This window comes from Nanorana parkeri, unplaced genomic scaffold (assembly GCF_000935625.1).
Source record: "Nanorana parkeri isolate BGI_ZX_2015 unplaced genomic scaffold, ASM93562v1 scaffold109, whole genome shotgun sequence".
In the NCBI taxonomy this organism is placed as follows: domain Eukaryota; kingdom Metazoa; phylum Chordata; class Amphibia; order Anura; family Dicroglossidae; genus Nanorana; species Nanorana parkeri.
Genome location: NW_017306377.1, coordinates 198,759 through 220,258, shown reverse-complemented (window position 1 = coordinate 220,258; position 21,500 = coordinate 198,759). Strand labels below are relative to the sequence as shown.

At 41.7% G+C, this 21,500-nt stretch overlaps 1 protein-coding gene across 1 annotated transcript in view; it reads left to right on the top strand.

Moving 5' to 3' along the window:
* Positions 1 to 8,177: 8,177 nt before the first annotated feature.
* Positions 8,178 to 21,500, top strand: part of MXRA8 (matrix remodeling associated 8) — a 37,061-nt gene continuing 23,738 nt past the window's right edge. The window contains exon 1 of the mRNA XM_018553088.1: positions 8,178 to 8,503. Coding sequence (XP_018408590.1) covers positions 8,455 to 8,503 — 49 coding nt within the window. The 5' untranslated portion in view covers positions 8,178 to 8,454. The remainder of the gene's footprint in view (positions 8,504 to 21,500) is intronic.

The window sequence follows — 21,500 nt, the reverse complement described above, 5'->3', positions numbered from 1 at the left end:
TCCCAGGGTTGTAACTGTTTTCCTTCGCCTCTCTTTAGCTCATTCCTCTGTTGACTCTTTCTGTAATCAGTTTGTCTGTTTTTATTGGCTAGACCTTTGAGAATTGCTTCTCTCTCTTTTTCCATCTGGTATAAATAGAGATTTTCACCCTGAAAAGCAGCTGAAATCCAGGTCAGAAAGAAGGCATGACTCCCCTCCCGATGCATTATGGGAATAGTAGCTTATTTCTGCTTGGAGATAAAAAAAAGAAGTCCACTTGGCTTTCTGTGTTCTGTCATTGTCAAGTTCCAATAACCCTGAGAGAAGAATCTCCTCCAAGTCAGGAAATAGCAAATCTGTTAGAACAGCACTCTTTGTGAGTTATTCAGAAAGGCAGCATTAGTTACATATGGTTACATGGTTAGGCTAAAAACAGATACAGTATGTCTATCAGAGTCCAACACCTGATATATTTCTAACAGGTTCAAACATCCCTACTTAATAATCGGATAACTAATCGATTTTGAAAATAATCGTTAGCTGCAGCTCTACCCCCATCCCAAAAACAGAAAGAAAAAAGAAAACTTTATATTTGACCTTAAGGTGACACTAAACTCAGGAGTTAATTCTTAAAAATGCATTCAAATATTTTAATCTATAAAAAAATATATATATATATCTTATTTGTGTATCACTCGGCTGTAGATTCTCAAATCATCTCTGAATTGGTGCTGACCACTGTCTTGGTCCTGTCCGGCCAGAGGCAGTGGTAACCGGGTGTCAACAGACACCCGTACATTTACACACGTCTGCCCATAGACTTGCATTGGGCTTCCGATCGGATCCGCCTGAAAAACTGACAGACGGACCCAATCGGAGCGGCCGTGTGAAAAGGGCCCTTCTGTTGCGGAAACCCTCCCACTGTGAGCTGCAGTGTCTGGGAAGGAGAGCATGTGAAACACAAATGAAGGAGGATTTGGCTCAGAGAGGAAAGGTAAAGGGAGTTTTCTTTTTTCTATATGAGTCTTGTGCATCACATAATAACTGGATTTGGTACTTGTATAGACTTTCATATCGAAAACTTTAGTTGTACATTTATGGGTATAAGTCCCCTTTAATTTTCTGCTTTGAATGATTTATCATTATGTTTTGAATACAATGTACGTCCTGGCACTATTCTTATTTGATGTAAAATATGCATTAAAATGTCTCCGTCTATAAACTCTGCTCATATGTTCTACTCTTCATGTGTGAGAAAAAAACAATAATATTAATAAATAACGAACATATTCCTTTCAGATTCCTCTCTTTACTCCGGCTCACTCGTTGTGACTACTTCCCAGGGGGGTTTACAACTCAATGGCATCTTATTAAAACACCATTTTATTTGTTAATTAAAACCAGCCACTCGAACGTGTTTCTTTTTTTTCCATAGACGCAGACAGCAGTAAACTGTCTACAGTGTCCCAGGTGAGCTAATCGCACGACTCTACCCAGAATCCTCTGCTCTTCGCTTGTGCATTGCTTCTATGACCTGAAGCAATGCACAAGCTGTGACTGGTTTATATGACATCTGAAAAGGATGGTGCTTTGTTTTTTTTCAAGCCGCAGCACATAAAATAGATTTATAGCCCTCCTGCTGTGAATGTATCGGTGACAATACTGGATCTGCATGACTCCACAAGAGAAATCAATTTTAGGTCCACCGGTTCCGCGTGTTTATTATTACCTGCATGTCCAGGCTCAGAACATCAGCAGATGGATTTGACTCACTCACGCTGGCTTTAGAATATCGGTGACACACAATGACTGTACAGTGCTAATCGCAGTCAGAGGGTAGAGCTCTCTCATTGTCTGGATTGTCTACAAGGGTCTTTGTCACCATGAAATTAAAGATTAAGTCCATGTTTTCTCATATAACACTTTAGATGAGTCAATAATAGATTTTGTGCCATCCTACGCCACAAGTCCCAATGGATTCAGAGAACAAAAGTGAGTAATTTAAAGCAGAACTCCGGGGAATTTATGATTAACCCTTGCAGTGAGAGAGAGGGGGGGGGAGGGGGACCCAATAATAACTGCTAATTTTTATCTAGGTTCAAAAATAACAAAGCTATACTCACCCGAACCTAAGAGCCGGCTTGCTCTTCCACCTCTGCTGTAGTGGTCTAAGGTCCCTGTGTCATCACATTCTATACACTGTGTATAGGACGTAAGGATGCTGATGGACATACGATTGCTGCAGCAGAGGGGGACAGAGGCTCAAGGGACCGGTCTAAGAGCAACCTGGCTCGGAGGATCGGGTGAGTGTAACTTTGTTATTTTTGCACCTAGACAAGAATGAGCACTTATCCTTTGCAGTGTGGAGAAGCCTCACTGCAAGGATTAACTATAATCTTTTTTGGAGTTCTGCTTTCAATGTCTATTGCAACCACCTTTTTTCACCTTGAACTCCAGACAAACAGCTAAATACACATACGATATATATATATATATATACTCTATATATACAAATGCTCTTTCATCTGCAAATAGGATTTGTATTTCTGTCCATCCAGTCCTGAGATTTACACAATTCTAACACACAGCACAGTCTTGTACCTGTCGATGAGGGGAACAGATCTTTTTCTGCTGCAGGTTTACTTTAATTTACAGGTCTCCCCCACATCACACCCTATGAATGGATAGTGAATGGAGAAGCAGCACACTGGGGACCTCATATTTCTGTTAACTCTCCTCTACTGTCAGCATGTTTCGTGCATTGCATCACACCTAATTGGCTCCCTGAGGTGCTTTTCCCTCCCCCTCTCTGAGCCCTGCTGTACAGGGACTGATTGCATTTAAAAAAAAAAGATTTAAGAATGTAATAATGAATACAGAGCTGCAATAAAGAAGAACTCTGGGAAAATAAAAAAACTTACCCTTGCATTGGAGCTACCCCTGCACTGCAAGAGTTAAGTACTCATTTTGTCTAGGGGGCTAAAATAAAGCAGATTTGCTTCTCTGATCCTCGATCCCACCTGGCTTCATCCGGGCTGCTGGACTGGCCCCTGCAGTCTCTTCTCTCCTGGGTTAACTGATGATTTCAGTAAAGACTACTGACATCATCATGTCTTATGTGGGTCCATTGACCTGCATTAGACATGAGGATGCCAAGTGACATTCAATAGCCAGAGTGGAGGGACAGAGAGATGAGTACCGACTTCCTTGGGACCGAGGATCAGGTGAGTATATCTGCTATATTTGAGCCCCCTAGACAAAATGAGCACTTAACCCTTACAATGCCCGGGTAGCCCCACTGCAAGGGTACGTTTTTTATTTTCCCAGAGTTCTTTAAGTTGTGTCTCTTATATTTATCTGGAGATAAACCTTAGAGCAAACATGTGCTTTGTTCCCATAGGGCAAAGCAACAGGCTCCCTTTAATGGCCACCTACACAACATAAACTCAGTTTCTTTCACCCTCCCACCACTTGTTTTAGCTGTCAGGAGTGAAGAAAATATCTGCTACTTCCAGAGCATATGACTCACCCCCCCTTCCTCTCATCATACCTGGGACATTTTAGAAGTTAGAAAGTCTGAGATTGGAGACAGGACCAAGTGGACAGAACTAATAGCTTCATGCACATACAGTCATGTGAAAATTAGGAGCACCCTGTGAAAATTGTTAGCTTTTTCAATATATTTTACCAAGCAAACAATAGATTTGTATTCAAACAGCGCCTACAGATAAATGTGATTTACTTGATGAAAAATGTCCCTTTTTAATCATTTATTCAACAAAAACATCAATCTATGTAATGGGGTAATGTGGAAAAAGTCAATACACCCTTGGCATCAGAAGTGGTTATTGCCCCTTTAACAGACATGACTTCTTGCAGGTGCTTTGTATATCTGCCCCACCAGTCTCTGACGTTGAAAAATTAAATTCTGCCCACTTCTCCATGCAAAATTCCTGCAAGATGTTGTCGGGTCTCCTTGCATGAACTACTCATTTCATTATCCTCCTACAAAATTTCAGTGAAAATCAAATCAGGACTTTGACTAGCGCAGTCCATAACCCTCCATTTCTTCTTTTTTTATTATAGTGTTGGTTTTGTTATGTGTTTAGATGAAGCATTGAGATCTTGAGGAATGCTGAATTACGTTTTACTTGCTTAGAAGAATATTACATCTGAATACAGCATTTTGAGGAAAACATATATAGAAAAAGCAGCTTCCTGTGTATGATAGATAAGCATGCACATAGAGAGTAACATTGCACTACAGCGCACTCTACAGTTCAAAATACATTAAACATAAGAATTTCAGTAATATGCGTATAGCAGTAGATATATGCAAAAAAAGGAGAGTTTAAAGGAGAACTATGAGGTGAGTGCTTTTCACTCACCTCATAGTTCTAGCCGACCTGTGACAATGAGACTGTCACAGGTCGGCTCAGTAGATCGGGAGGTGAGCGAACAGTTACCGGGAGGGGGCTGGATTCCCCCCTCCCCACTCCGATCCGCCAGCGCTGACTGGCGGAACGGACGGGGGCGGGTACAGCTGGCTCTGCCTCTAGATAGGCAGAGCCAGCTGTCAGTCACGCAGCTGGGCGGATCCCGGCACAATTGTCGGGATCTGCTTCAGCTGCGGCGTCTCAGTATACCGCGAGCTGTAGCTCGCAGTATACTGAGCCTAGGGTGACGGGAGGACGCTAGTTTGTGTCCTCCCGTTACCCTGGAAAAGACTTAACCCCATAGTTCTCCTTTAATTGTACTTTAAATCTTAAAAACTAATTCAAGTACCTTAACTATTAACAAACCAGAACCTTATTAGTGTATCACACAGCTGTAGATCCTCCAATCATCTCTGAATTGGTGCTGACACTGTCCTTCCTTCTGGAGGGGGGCTACTTCTGTTCCCCATGGTCCCTGTGTGTGTTGTAAAGTAGTCACCGCTCCAAGCTAGTTCTTGTGGTGGACTACAATCTCATGTTTAGTTTACTCATTTGCATTGTAGATTTAGATATTCTCTGCCTATAGGCTCCTTAGATGTGAATCAAGTTCTGGTCACACCGGGTTGAAGCCACTATTCAGCGTGAGGGCCACATACACATGGATGTACTTGCTGCACACAAAAATAAACTGTGTGTGTTATGACCACTTGAAGAACTATTTTTGTTTTTTGGCTTTTATTAATCTGTGAGTAAACAGCCCTCCTAAGGATAAAAGTCTAGGGCCACCTCTTGCAAAATAGTTGGCAGACTGTATTCTTTCAGGGATAGATCCATGGAGACCAGTTGTCTGCATGAGTATCTGGTTGTAATTTTAGAAAAATAGTTTTCTTGAGTTCTTTAATCTGCACCTTTTTATAGGAAAAGGAGAAAAATACAGATATTGTGCAACACATCACCCACCTACGCAAGTAAAGCTGTAAAATTTTGGTGCAGAGACTGCAGGGATTTGGCACGGGATTCTCAGGACAAATTGGGTCAAGCTTAAAAGAATATCTAAAGCCAAAACTTTTCATTGCATTTTGGATAGAGTGGAGGAAGTTAAAACAGCTGTCAGGTTTTCTATGTTATTTTTGTGTCATCTGTGTCTCACTAGGGACATTTTCCTTCACTTCCTGTCTTGTAGACTCAAAAGGAAGTGAAAGGCTATCTCTCCAATGTGAGGAAAATCCCCTCTTGGACAGTTGTCACTTGAACATGTGTCCCCATTGGAAGATAGAATGCTATGATGCTTGATCTTAGAATTTTGAAGCAATCTACAATTGCTGGCACTGCTCATCTTAAAGGATCATTAAAACCTCCGGTGTTTTTGGATATATCTACTGCTAGCAAGCAAAAACATAAAAAAAAAGTTAACAAAGGGGTTTAAACTTACCTGTGTCTCTGCTGCGCGCTCCCATCCGAAGATCTGAAGAGTGTCAGGTGGCCGCAAAGGATCATGGGGCTGGTGCATGCGCAGTTCAGATGTTTCGGCCGGGAGAAGAGGAGAGACACAAGGTAAGTCAATGCAGCAGCGTGCACCCGCACAGACTCCGTGGGACAGGAAGAGACAGGAGTCAGCGCTGGATCACAGACCGTCACCAGCGCTGGAGGAACTCCTGAAAACTACAGGAAAGAAGATGATCGGATCAAGAGGCATCATTTAAGGTAAGTCCTTACACCAGCTTTAAAGCTGAAGTTTAAAGTGACACTAAACTCCGGAGTTAAATCTTAAAAATACATTCAAGTACCTTAACTATTAACAAAAATGTATCTTATTTGTGTATGACTCGGCTGTAGATCCTCCAATCATCTCTGATTTGGTGCTGACACTGTCCTTCCTTCTGGAGGGGGATTCTTTTGTTCCCCTTGGTCCCTGCGTGTTGTAGAGTAGTCACCACTCCAAGATCACTCCTGTGATGGACTACAATGTCACGTTTAGTTTACTCATTTGTATTGAGATTGTAGTACATCACAGGAGTGAGCTTGGAGCCTTGACTACTTTACAACACAGACAGGGACCAGGGGGAAGAAAAGTAGCCACCTCCAGAAGGAAGGACAGTGTCAGCACCAATTCAGAGATGATTTGAAAAGCTGAGTCTAGGTTCACACCTAGGCGATTCAGATGCCGAGCTGTTTTTGTGCAGTTGTCGCACAATTTTGATCGCGCGACTGTTCATTGTAAACCGCACAGTTGTCGCACGATTTTCAATGCATAGAGATGTCTATGGAACCCAAACCGAGCGACAACCACCCGAAAATAGCTCCTGCACCTTTTTGCGCGACAGGCGATTTCGCTCGCGCAACAAACCGCAAAGGTGTAAGCAGCCTCCATTGACTTCAATGCGAATCTGTGTTTTGCACGACATTGCGCAACTCATACTGCACGATAAATCGCCTAGGTGTGCACCGGCCCTCAGTGATACACAAATAAGATACATTTTTGTTAAGGTACTTGAATGCAATTTTAATGTTTAACTCCTGAGTTTCGTGTCACTTTAAACCCATGGTTCTCAACATGTGGGTTGTGACCCAAAAGTGGGTCGCAACCCCATGTTCAGTGGCTCGCTGCATGCCTTCCACTGCACTAGGTGACCGCAGGACAGTCAGTTCTTGTGCCGAGCAACCATTCAAAATATGTTGCCTGGTGCCGAGTGTCAGTTTGAGGTGGGGAGGGCTGGGGGTATACCCGCGAAGGAGCTCCATGCATTGCTTACAGCTCCCTCGCGTGACCTGAGTGACGTCACATTCTGGCTCCCGCCACCTCTACAGGGAGTGCACGTATGGATGGAGCACCGTCACAGCACAACAGCCCACACTGGACCCCTCTATTTTTTTCGGAGTGTGTATGTGTGTGAGAATGTCCGTGAGTGTGGGAGGTTGTGTCTGTGGTTGTGTGTGTCTGTCAATGTTTTAATTGCAAACTACCCCGCAATCACACCTACTGTTGATTCTGGTGCGGGAGGTGCATTGCGTTGCCATTAATTTGAAAAACACCTCCCGCCAACAGTTTGATTGCTTGCACCGGAATATGCGGTACCGCTGTGCATTCCAGTGGGGTGTAACTTGGGTCGCAACTTAATCACCAAGGACAAATGTGGGTCCTGAGGTTATACAGATTGAGAACCACTGCTTTAATCCACCTACATTTAGACTTCCCTAGTTCCTGCATCCCACTCTTCACCAACATGCTAATGACATTTTTTAGACAAAAACTTTCCTTTTTCATCACATACCTTATTTTAGACCCAGTGATGCCATCACTAGGTCTCTGTGCTTTTCTAAACAAAGCAAGCTTCCTGAATCGTCACAACTCCCTGTCTCAGTACTCCTCTTAACATCCCTCAGCCCTGATGCAAGCATTGCATTTAATACATGTAATGATGCATTAATGATTCTAGACAGTTTGTCTTTAAGTTGAGTCTCTGAACCATGTTATTATTTGTATATAGCTGATCTTTAATTCCTACAAAAAAAAACTGACTCGTTTAATCCGAGAAGGGCTGCAAATTTTCTTTGAGCCCTCGGTTGCTGCAGCATTCGATGGAAAAAGTTAAATGCTAACAAACTAATAAAAAAGTAAAGATCAAAAACAAGTTTCTGGGGCTGGACCTTTGTCAGGAACAGCCTCCTACAGCTGGGTCTTGTACAGACTTCCAGAAAATGAATTCCATGCTAGAAGCAAGAGAGAGAGAGGGGTGGGGAGGAGAGGAGGGTTCTGAGTGCACAGTTGGGTCTATGAGTGCAATCCACAAAGAGAGGCTGGATCAGGCTGCACAGCTGGAATAGGATAGGTCAGAGCTAAAGAAAGACGTGGGGAGCTGAAAGTTATTAGTGAGAGAGAAAGACTAAAGACTGTTTATATGCAGATGTTTGAGTTGTGCCTTTGTATCCACTGAGGAGTGATGTCACCTAGACGCTAAACTCACAATAATAGGAGCACAGGACGGACAGACTGACGCACAGGTGATCCAAGTTCCTGAACTGTAGCCAAGCTGAAGATATGGCGATGATGCAGAAGCTTCTTCTCTGCCAATTGGTTATTCTGCACAGTAAGAAATTCTTCTATTACCTTGATTATAATAATCTTATTGAACAAAACAGTGCAAAGAGCAATAGTGTTCATTACAGAGCTGCATGGGGTTTGCTACCCAGGATAATACCCAAACCATGAATAGTTTGCAGGTAACCCTGGATATAGTTGCTCAGATATTACCAATAACTTTAGCAGGCACTCTTTTGAAGCAACATGTCCCAACTACTTTTTTGAAGCTCAGCATACTAGAGTTCCACAAAGGCTATTTAATAAGAATTCAAAGAGCAATAGTGTTCATTGTAGGTCTACATGGGTATCAGGTAAATATCCAAACCATAAAAATAATTACCATGGAAGTGTCTTAAGCAGTGTACTACATGTACGTATTTGTAGCTCAGATGATTAGAGTTCCTTTAGGGCTGTTTACTAAGTTGGGTTAAAAAATACAAAGAGCAATAGTGTTCATTATGGATCTGCATGAAGTCTGGTACACAAGGCAATATCCAACCCATACAATTATCATGGAGGTTCCTTAAGCAGTGTATTCTAACTACTTACCTGTAGCTCAGGTCATTAGAGTTCTGTTAGGACTGTTTACTAAGTTGGGTTGAAAAATACAAGGAGCAATGGTGTTTAATATGGATCTCCACGGGGTCTGGTACCCAGGTAAATATCCAAACCATGGAAGTAATTTCCATGGATAATCCTGAAGCAGTTTGTACCAACTACTTACCTGTAGCTCAGGTCAGTAGAGTTCCATCATGGCTATTTACTAAGCTGGGTTGGAAAATATAAAAAACAGTAGTGTTTATTATGGATCTCCGTGTGGTATTGTACCCAAGTAAATATCCAAACAATGCAAATAATTTCCTTGCATGATCTGGCTGGATTGAACAACAATCACATCACGTGGGTTCTTGCAGGCTAAGCAAAGTAGTAGATTATGGCTCCAGAATCTTTAGTGCAGATGATGCAGGTGAATGCCAGTATGCAAGCAATGGGTTCCCACTAGAGATGGATAGTGTGAGGGTTATAAGTAGGATTAGTGTTAGGGTTACAGGGAGGGTTATTGTTAGGGTTACAGGGATGGTTAGGGTTACATGGAGGGTTATGGATAGGGTTGCAGTAAGGGTTACATGGAGGGTTAGGGCTACAGGGAAGGTTAGTGCTAGGGTTACAGGGAAGGTTATGGATAGGGTTGCAGTAAGGGTTACATGGAGGGTAAGGGCTACAGGGAGGGTTAGTGCTAGGGTTACAGAGAAGGTTAGGGTTACTGTTAGGATTACAGGAAAGGTTAGTGTTAGGGTTACAGGGAGGGTTAGTTAAAGGGTTACAGGGAAGATTAGATAAAGGGTTACAGGCAGGCTTAGTTAAAGGGTTATAGGGAGGGTTAATGTTAGAATTACAGGTTAGTATGATGATTAGTGTTAAGGTTAGATGGGTTACAGGGAGGGTGAATGTCAGAGCTTGGATTTCAGCTGAAGTTAGTGCTAGGTTTAACAGGAATGGTTAGTGCATGGGGTAACAGGAATTGTTAGCGCAGGGGATAACAGGGAGGTTTAGTGCAGGGGTTAACAGGGAGGTTTAGTGCAGGGGTAACAGGAATGGTTAGTGCAGAGGTAACAGGAATTGTTAGTGCAGGGGTAACAGGAATTGTTAGTGCAGGGGTAACAGGGAGGTTTAGTGTGAGGGGGTGCTTTAGCATAGAGCATTGCTGTTTGTGCTGAGGGGCTCTGCACAACAAACCACTAGTGCCTAGCTCCCAGTGTTAAAAGCTAATGTAGAGTAGGGAATTCATCTTAGCAACAGTTTTCATGACTTTTTTCTTGCTTTGTAGAGATTTGTAAGGTATCTGATGTGCCCACTTTGGAATATTACATTTGTTACATTGTTGCTATTATGTAAGCATGACCATGTGTCTATAGACTGTTCTCCTAATGACTCCCAGCCTTCATAAACACAGCTGCATTCTTTAGATACAGCTGTATCTATGGTCCTCCTACAGTTTCATAGTCAGATAATGCTTGAATTTAAGTATTTAACTATGTATAAAAGTTGATTGTGTTTAAACCAGATGTTGACTTTACTGGCCAAGACCAGATTTACATTAAATTCTGATTTTGATCTATCTATGTAAGTGTGAATTGCAGCTGATTTCCAAGTTAGATTGAAAAGCTCATGAAAACATTTTCTTAGCACAATTTAGATATCACTTGACAAAAATGCTTTGCTAAACTAAAGCTATTTTTATCATTGTCGTCATTGGCTGTGCAGTTTTTGTTGCTGTGGCTGGTGTTGAGAGCCACGTCTTTCCTGGACCAGCTAATATTATTTTTCTTCTGGTTCTATAATGTGCTTGCATAGGCATCAGTATTTGGCAGTCAAAGCCACCTTTCAAAAGTTGGTACTGTTTGTGTAAGGGAAGACAATTCCATACCAAAGCCAGGATGAAACATCAGCTATTATTTTTATGTACACTCTTTTTGTTTCCACAAAGTGAAAATGTGGTAAAGGGCCACTAAAGATAACTTAAAAGCCATATAAGTTGTTATATACGTTTCATGTAACATCCATGGATAGATCTTTTTATGTTTAAAGTGTGAATAAACCCCAAATCTCTTTTTTCAGTATGTTTGGCATCATGTCTCACTTTCTACAGTTTTGTTCGGCAATTTTGTTTGTGTGAATCTGTTGCAAATTTTCTTACCTGGTGATCTTGCCAGCAAAAGCACCTTTTGTTGCAGGTTTACAGCACTAAGCCCCTGACACAATAAGATGTAGAGTTGTCAGCCTGTCATGTGTACTTCTTCGGTTGGACAGCCTATCAGGTCTATCAGATAGGCAGCCCAATGGCCAACTAAAGTAGGGCACAGCAAGCTGGCAATGCTGCACATGTTATTTGGTTTCTGTAATTATCGCTATGCTTAGTATGAAACTAATCTTGGACTAAACCAATTTTAATTATCAGAGGCAACCTTTCTGTCTTTTCATGGGAATTCCCATTCTGCCTCATTTTGGAAGCTCCTGCCTATCAGTAACAATACTTACTGTACAATATAATTTGTGGACTGAAATGGAAAATCCACAAAGAGGCACTTTATGATAGTGGTGACCAGCTAATGTATCTAAAACCTAGTTCCCTTTGCCCACTATACCAGATCTTGCAGTTCTAGTCCATGCGCTTTCTGAAACCCTCAACCTGCTCTTTACTGAGAGATCCTAGAGGAGATGTGAGTCTAAAAGTCAGAGAACCTGTCCACCAAAACAGATACACGATATGAGCAAAAGTTGGCAGACACCTGATCATCGCACCTATATGACCTTTTTGGAAACCCCATTCCAAAACCATGGCTGCTGGTGCCCCTCTCCCCTCCCCCCACACACACACTTTGGGGGTATAGGATCCTCCACTCTTCTCAAATGGCTTTCCTCAAGTTTTTGCAGGCTGTAGGAATTTGTGCACATTCGGCCAAAAGAGCATTTCTGAGGTTGGGTACTGATGTTGGATGAGAAGACCTGGCTCACAATCTGTATTTGAATTCATTCCAAAGGTGTTCAGTAGGGTCATGGCTGGATTTACTCTCTCTGCTCCCCCAAGGCCAGGGTTTCTCAATGCGCCTCCCTGGCCGCCCCCCACAACCCCCTCCATGGAGAATGGCAGACCTGCAGGCTGCATACAAGTGATCTCAGCGAGATCACTTGTACAAAACAAGAGACGGCTTCCCCGCTGCACATGTAGCCCTACTTCCCCAAAGGAGGGCTAAATGTAGAAAACAACTACCCGCCTGGCGCCTGGAACTGCATGTCCCGGGCATCAGGAGATAGGAATTCCACACCCTTGCTGCCCCAAGGCCGGGCCTTGGTTGGCCTTGTGGGGAATCCGGCCCTGAGTAAGGTTGAGGTCAGAGCTCTGTGCAGGTCACTCAAGTTCCTCCTGTCACTTTATGATTGAGATCTTGATGAAGTTGATATCTCACCTCCATCCATCTACAGCTGTAGAATTATTTTTTTTAACATTATGGAGGATTTTCGAGGGGCAACATCTGTGGAGGTGAGGCAAACTCTGATGGAAATTTCTCCTTACTTAAGTCTAGAAGAAATATAAAAAGTTTGTGGCAGGTTTAAAGCAAATAAGCTCCAGCCATACCTGAGGTTGAGTAGATCTGATCAAGAAAAATGGAAAGAGGCTCTGCAAACCAAACACATTTTATATGACAATCTTCTAGAAGAGAGAGAAATCTCCTAAACTTCTATTATCTTCACAAAGCAACCATGCTGAAGACTAATGAGCTCTGAGTCAGCAGTCCTACACATGAGCCAGCTCTTCCTCCCAGACTTTCTTAATGTAAATTTCCATCTGCTTTTCCGGAGGTGACATTACACAGGGCTGCTTTCCCCAGCCATTTCCACATTCACAAGTCTACATGGGAACATTTAGGAGAAACATAGAATTCAAGACTTAGGATGAATGCCATGATTTCAGCAACATATCTCCATACTAAGTGCTAAGTACTGACATATGAGAAAGTGCACACTACACAAAGTATTTGGATGCTACAAGCATGGAGACTAGATGTTTTATATATTTTTAAATCTGATCCAAACTCACTATCCCTCTGTGTCTGTAATGCTCCAAACACTGTCCAGTAAAGGACAAACATTTTATGCTTAGCCCCCCTCCCCTATTCCCACCTATATTAGGCCACCCCTGGTGCTTGGCATCAAAGTAGGACTACTCAACTTTATTGAAAGGGAATGTGCACTGGTTTGCGCATATTTTCTTTCTTTTTTCCCTGTAAATTGTGTATAGTAATCATTTGTATTATCCTATTCAGCCAGCAGGTGGAGCTTTGGGCTAATTTTCACATGTTTTCTTTTTGTTGTGAAAGGCTTGCTGTATACAGAGTCCAGTAGCGCTCTGTAAATAATCCTACAGTGGCCATCTGGCAATTTTGGCAAGGTTGGTGGCCTTACAGTTATAGAATTACAGTGGTCCATCTGTTCTTCCTGGTTTTTTTTTGCCTAGCCCCATTTGCATTTCTGATTACAGAACAAGAGTATTTGTGTTGTAAATATGATAAACTCTATGAAGACTGTACAGTTGCAGTCTGCCAGATCTTTGTACACTTAGCATTACAGTTATAGGTTTTCTAGTGATACTTCCTATAGGTCATCAGTGTGGACACTATAGCACTACTTCCTCTGATGGTTGGATGGATGTATAGGGAAGCTAGAATGGTACACAGAAGTGAAGTAGAAGGTTCTGTTCTATACAAACATTCAGTCCAGTGCACCTCTAAGGATCTGTGGGAGAAGGTGTTATTAATATAAGAACTAGAATATAATTTAAAAGGGGGAGGTTTTTACTCATAGACATCAAAAGACATTTGGAAATTGAGCTATTTCTGCATCTGGAAATGAGTACACATTACATACATACTTGCCAACTGTTCCTGATTTGCACAGGCATGCTCAGCCTTTGATAACTTCCTGGGGCTGTCCCCTAGCATTTTGGTTTTGAATAATCTTTATTTTTGTATGTTACTACCATTGTGTTTTATGCTCTTCTTATATTCAAAATAAATAAATAATATGCATATTAGTTTAATATGTATGTCACATCATTGTAATTAGGGATGCACCGATACTTTTCGAGTACCAATGCTGATACTTGGCATTTTCATGACAACTACCAGGGTTGCAGGGGTTGCAGCTGGGACCTGGCTCTGGCGCTCCACCACTGTCCTGAAATCATGAGTCTGTATTGTTTTAGAGAAACCTACTTCCCTTTGCCCACTATACATACAAAAATGTATCAGTATTGTACTCGCAAAACTGGTATCGGTGCATCACTTTATGTATGTTTATAAAAACAAAATCATACATTAAAACAGAGATGTACAAATCCCAGGAGGTCCGTGTGCTCCTTACAAATGACAGCTGCCTCTAACTTTTGCTTTTTTCTCTAGTCTAGTCTTGGAGCTCAAAGTATCGTCACATGTACTTGTACCGAGTACTGTACTTGGTATCGGTGCATCCCTAATTATAATGATCGGTGTACTGCGAAGAGTGGTAAGGCGTGCATAGCCAGTTTCATGGCAGAGTTTGCGCAGAGGTGGGATACGTAGTTTGTGTGTTGCCACCACGAGAAATATAAAATCCAACAGGGAGACTGAAATCTCTTGTTAACAGACAGTGTCTGAGCAAGGGGACATAAAATAAACATGTGTCACTGAACCTGCTTCCATCTACCCACAATTTTAATTTCAATTTTGGGAAGATGATTCCTTTTACAACAAAGCTCTAAGCGCTGAAAATTAAAAAGTTGGAATTTTTTCTGTATAAACTAGTACGAAAAAAAAAGTTCAGCATTATATCAATGCAAGCACAGGCCTGTTTGTGCTGATATAACGCTTTCATTTGTTAGCTTGGTGTCCCCATACTCACATATATGTTAGGTTTATGATGCTATAGTGCCTGCAGCTATAGCGAAAACATATGTAATCATTTTATTTTTAGCTAATTCAGCACAATCGCTTTTGTCAATCACTATAGATTTCTCTTTCAGGGTAGATGCAAAGTGTTGATGATGCAGCTTTTCAGCAAGAAAACAGTAGGTTCAGTTCAGAGATGTGCGTTGTATTTTGACTGCATATTTCTTAAGGCAATGTGACATAATACACTCGGAATTAGTAAATGGATATTCCCTTCTGCCTCACGCATATGGGAGTTTTATTAGATGCTGCAATTGCAGACCCAAGCTGCAGAGGGCCCCTGTTAAAAAAAAAAAAATAGCTTGGACCCCCTGTTACTTAAATCTTTATTACAGATTTAGAATTTTATTCATTTTAGATAGCTAGTGCTTTTATCAGTAGTCACACCTTTCAACTCTCTTTTGGAATCATATCCCTCTGTCCCTCTTTCCTCCCAGTTGTCCCCCTTTTTGGTCTGATGTACAGATATCCAAGAAAATGTTCTATTTAACTATCAAAAAGGTTATTAATTAATGATTATTAGTCTTTATCTTAACTATCTTATTTGCTATTTTGAAAAGCCAGCATAAAGGAAAAGTAAAAGTGGAAAACAACAATTCTGGGCATAGCCAATAATTTATGGTGTATACATTTTTATTGGCTCACATAACTGAGCATGTCCAATTGTCCATTGCTTAAAGGAGATCTATGAGGTGAGTGATTTCCACCAATCCTCATAGTTACGGCCCACCTGTGAGACAGAAGCTGTCACAGGCCGGCTCTATCAATCGGGAAGTGAGCAGAAACATGCAGCCAATCCGCTCACTTCCCAGTCGTCTCCCTGCAGAGAGTGGTGACTGTCAGTCACAGCTCCCCACAGGGAATCCCCCCCTCCCCTCTCCAATCCTCCAGCGCTGAGTGGAGGAATGGATGGGGAGGGGGCGGGCATAGATAGGCAGAGCCAGCTTCTAGATAGGCAGAGCCAGCTGTCACTCACAGCTGGGTGGATCTTGACAGTATTGTCGGGATCCGTCCAGACTCCGCTCTCTCAGTATATCGCGGGCTATAGCCCGCAATATACTGAGCTTTGGGTAACGGGAGAAGGTTAGTGTATGTCCTCCCATGACCCTAAAGAGAACTATGGGGAAAAACACTTACCCTATAGTTCTCTTTTAAATACATTGTGCTGGTAGGTGTCCCTCTTTCTCATCTGAGAATGTTTGAATGTATGTCCAGGTTTTTTCTCCCCTATTTTATTTCCTGCTTAGCCAAGGATGAAGTGTCAGGCTGAAAAAAGTCCATCCACCATGGCTTCTAACTACTTTGACATTTGAATGTCAGGTGTTTGGCTAAAAACTGCTGGGTGGACCCATTCATTCCTGGGCCATGTAGTCATCCTAAATGGTATCATTTGTTCTTCATGAAGAATAAGGGCTGTATGTGTCTTTCCTTCCCTGTGGGCAGAGATTTGGCACGCTGAATCTCAGTGCATGTCTGCATGAATGGATATGCAAAACAGAAATGCAGATAACAGTTCAAAATAATCTCCCATAATGGGATCCGATCTGACACTGAAAGCATTTAACTAGACAGAAGAGTGTCTGCAGGCTATAAAAGAAATAGGATTGAACATCAGAGTAAAATAAATAGATCTCAGTATGGTATTTTATGAGCATATTAGACAGTGCTACTGAAACAAAGGCTGACATGAAAATAACAGAATAGAAGAAGAAGGTCGAACAGAGAAGCCTTAGAGTGACAGTGTAATGAGCATGCACAATAGGAAAATGCCAGTGTAATATAACATAGTAAGTGGGAGCAGAAATCAGAATACACTGCTCTGTGTCAGAGAAGGGAAGTTTTTGTCAGTTAAGTCCTTGAGGGCTGGTGCAGACCTAGGCGATCCGGGACGCGTCCCCCACAAACACAGCACTCTCCTCCCGCAGCGCTCGGCCGGCTGTCACTTTCTCTCCTCCCCGCTGTGACACAGAGCCGCGCCCAGCAGGGAGGAAAGAAAGCACGGATGCGCCGCTGTATCAGCAGAAAAATGGCACTTTCGGCATTTAGCCAAAGGTGCCATTTCCGGCCAATATCTTTTGGCGGCCGATATATCGGTGCAGCCCTAATATTTACAGCAATGCAGAATGGCACAGGCTATAGAGGACTACACATCCCAGCAATACTTTATATAACAATAGCATTTCTGTATAAAGTACTGCTGAGATTTGTAGTCCTCTATAGAGGGTGCCATTCTACATTGCTGCAACAGTACTTTATACAACATTAGGCTATAAATAATAATTATTTTAATGAATTATTTACCCTTACCTCTTCCCTATATGGTTAGGTACTGTTATACATTCCTATGTAAAGTGCCTGCAGCATTTTCCATAAAATGCATTATATAGCCAAACCTATGTGTGGACACTTCTCCAAACTGTATTTTAATTCACCTGGACATGTTGAGAAATAAGAATGAAAACAGGAAGGACTGGCAAAGCTTCTGTAGTAAAAAGAGACTGATATTGGGGAGGGGGTGCAAGGAACTTTTCAGGTTTACTGCAAAACCAAGAGGCAGGCGGTGAAAATATAGTGAATTAGCAGCAGTTTTTATAGCCATCTGCTCTCAATTTAAACTGTTTATCGCACAATTCAGGCTGCTGATGGAACGAACACCAGTTACCGTCAGTAGGTGTTTATCTTCATTACAGATGGAGGTATGAGTCATTAGCTGCTCTATAGAGGTTATTTGGAGTGCCAGTGTTATGCAAGTGCCTGTAACTATTTACCCGGACCATAAAAATAAGTTGCGTCTACACATTCAAGCTCATCAACAGATTAACAGAAATTTAAGACATATCTAAATACAAAACGTCTTTATATATGTATAGAAATATAGAGTGGAAGGGTCAGCATCTTTGTTAGGTTTTTATTACGGTCTGTATCCTGAAGATCACTGTCACCTGGATAAAAATTGATGGCAGATCCGAAATTATGCAGTTGTCACCAGAACAGGTGAGGGGAAATGCTCCAGTGTCTGGTGACAACTGTCTAAGAGGGGATTTCAATTTGAAGGGATTTCCTCTCAAGTGTTGTTGTATCTCCAGGACATGAAGTGAAAAGAAATTTCCCCAACAGGACACATGGAGCATAACTAAACCTGATAGTGTCCTGCTGGTGAAAACCTCTAACTGCATGGAGCTTGCATGTTTTCCCTGTGCTTGCATGGGTTTCGTCCGGGTACTCCAGTTTCTTCCCACACTTCAAATACATGCTGGTAGGATATTTGGCTTCTGTCTAAATTGGTCCTAGTATGTGTGTGTGTGTGTTTATATGTATGCATGTGAGAAAGGGACCATAGATTGTAAGCTCCTTGAGGGCAGGGGGCCTAATATTCCTGTGCAGTATGTAAAGTGGTGCCTAAATTGTCATTGCTCTATAAAATACCTGAAATAAATAATAATAAATTAACTTTCTTATTCTAAATAATAAAAAAAGTTGGGCTTTAGAATTACATAAAATGACCATCTATAAAAACAACTGATAATGTATGTAGATGTAGCTGGAAAAATTTCCAAGCATTCATATGCGTTTTCCTGATGGGAAAACATCAGTTTGTGTTTAAAGGTCCATGTGGTCACATGATCTTAGCTGAACCAGCAGAATGTTTACAGCAGTACAAGGCAGGAAACCAGCAAGGGTTTCACAGATGCTGCTGCTTATCTAGGATCATTCTAGTGAAACATTGGACAACCAGAAGTAATGTCTGTATATAGTTACATGACATTCAATTCAATTGGTTTTAGTCCATCAAGAATTGATATTTCCATTTTTGGCAGATGCTAGATATTGAAGCCCAATGTCAGTTTACATTTTCTGTAAAGTTCCTGGGGCTCCCCCAAAACTTTGGGGTGCCAAGTAATGCAAAGAGCCATGAGTTTCCAGGTTGCTGACTCTGGCACTCTTCACATGCTCTACTCTTGGCCCATTACTATAATGAGTGGCACCACAAGGCCGCCAAGGCCCGGCCTCGGGGCAGCAGGGAGTAGAGGGGCAGCAAGGGTGTGGAATTCCTATCGCCCGACGCCTGGGACATGCAGTTCCATGCGCCAGGTGGGTGTTTTTTTCTACATTTAGCCCTGCTTCGGGCAAGCAGGGATAAATGTAAAGCAGGGAAATCGCTGCTCATTTTGTACACGTAATCTCGGCGATGTCGCCGAGATCACTTGTATGCTGCCTGCAGGTCAAAAAGTAAATTGGGGAACCTGGCCTTGGGGCAGCAGAGAGAGTAAATCCGGCCCTGACCACAAGCCAATAGGTACATGAGCAAAGTTGGTGACCAGCAAGCTGGCAAATGGGGTGCTGCTACAATGAACTGGAAGAATTGTATACAGAATTGTTGCACTTTAGTCACATTTCAGTAGAGTGTCCAAGTACATAGACAAATGTAATCTTTCTGAAAAAATAATGATTTGTGGTTCTCTGACCAGTTAAGATGACATTACAATGTGTGTGTGTGTGTGTGTGTGTGTGTGTCCCACCATCAGTTTGGGAGTCTTTTGCCTGCCTGGGAACAGCCTCACTAGAGTATTTAAACACTACAAAGGAAATAGGATTTAACTTGTACATAGTATTTTTATGTGATTGTAATGCTCCTCATTATGTCCTTTTCAGAGCCGTACACATCATTTTAACTGTGCGCTACCCACATTGAATAGCTTTAATAACAAGTCACCGCTGTGTTATTATACGTTGGTGTTCTCGGGACTCATAATACAGCAGTGTAAGCATTCTGCAGATAAAGCCAATGAAATCATAATTACAGAGCAGCTGCTATAGAGTAGAAACATATCTTATACATTCCTCCCTCCACTTTTCCACAATATAGTGACCAAATCCAAACATTTCCCTGGACTCCAGCCACTGCATTGAGATGGAAACTAAAGTTAAAACAGTGCAACATTCCCATATGAAACACCACGGTTAACAAGATTCTGACTTTGGAAAGTATATTATATAGCATTCCAATTCATCCTAAAAGTGTTCAGTAGGGTTGCGGTCAGATCATCTGAGTTCCTGTACACCATACTTGTCAGATCATGTCCTTATGGGCCTGGCTTCGTGACCCAAACTTCCCCCACTCCCTCTAGACTAGAGCATATTCCAGCATTACTTTATTATTTACCTTGCTCCTTGTAGCAAGATTCAGCGTACTTTATTCCCTGTGATGTTATCAACAGGCTTGTAAACTTCATACAGAGGCAGCTACTGCAAGCTCATTTTCTTCTGCATGTCCCCCTGATCAACATCTGCTGAGAGCCCTGTCCTTACAGCAAGGGTGTTTCTAGGGTCCTAATAGACACCTGGCACCTCTGGGCATATACTGTATGTTGAGGGACTGGTACAATATCATGACTGGTCTGGATCTAGTCTAAAGGTGGCCATAAACTATACAATAGGTACAATCTCAGTACAATCTCCTTTAGATTTATCACAAATATGTAATAAGTGGACAAACCTAAGCAATCCATTAACATTCTATCACATGAGGGTGGTCCTTGTACTACATAGTTGATGGTAGATGTAAAGCAGATTGTATGATTAGAATGTATTGTGTATGGTCAACTTTGGACTAATATAATCTTTTTAAGTAAACTGGCCTAAAAAAATGTAATGTCACATTATAATTACATGATTGAAATCAAAATCAAAAGTAGTATCATTGTTTAGAAAAAAGGAAATATTAATAGAATAAAAAAAAAAATAGATAAGTTACACAATGTTCCAAAACTGGATTATGCGCAAAATGTATCATCTCATATCTCAAAGGAACCCGAGGTGCTCAGTAGAAGACCTGAGAAATGTGCCATGGTCTAGCAACACCCCTGCCTTAGAGCAAAGCTGATTTACTAAAGAATTTGAAAATATTCACTTAATAAATTGTGTGAATCTTCATTTTAATTATCCAGTGGTGTGAAGAGCCATTTCCAGTACATTTTGAATACCTTATCAGTGCAGATAAAATAAGTAAACTGGAATTTGCTGTTCACATGATTGGATAATTGAGGCGAATAGTCACACAATTTACTGGGAGACGATTTTCAGCTCTTTTTGTAAATCAGCCCAGTTGCGTAGACCGACCCATGGGAGTCAAGGCAGCAAAATAATTTGTAATCATAATTTTTAATAATCAATGTATGGATGTGCAGTGGGATAGAGAGGGCAGAGATAGGAAGGGTGCTGTAGTCCAGCAGGGAAGAACCCAGGCAGAGTTGACAACCTTTCTTAAGAATTCAGTACAGAAGAGGCAGAGTTGTCAGCTCACTACAGGAAGTTAGGAGCTCACTGGAATTCTGACAAGATCACCAAGTATTTTTCTGTACTTGCAGCATTCTTAAAGAGACAAAGCATGGGGAATGTGGATGTATTGCAGAGATGTACTTTGTATTTTTTGGTTTATTTTTTTATTTGCAAATCAGGATGCTTTTCCCAGGTCGGTGACTAAGGAAATACTGACTCAGCTTAACAGCCAGGCAACAG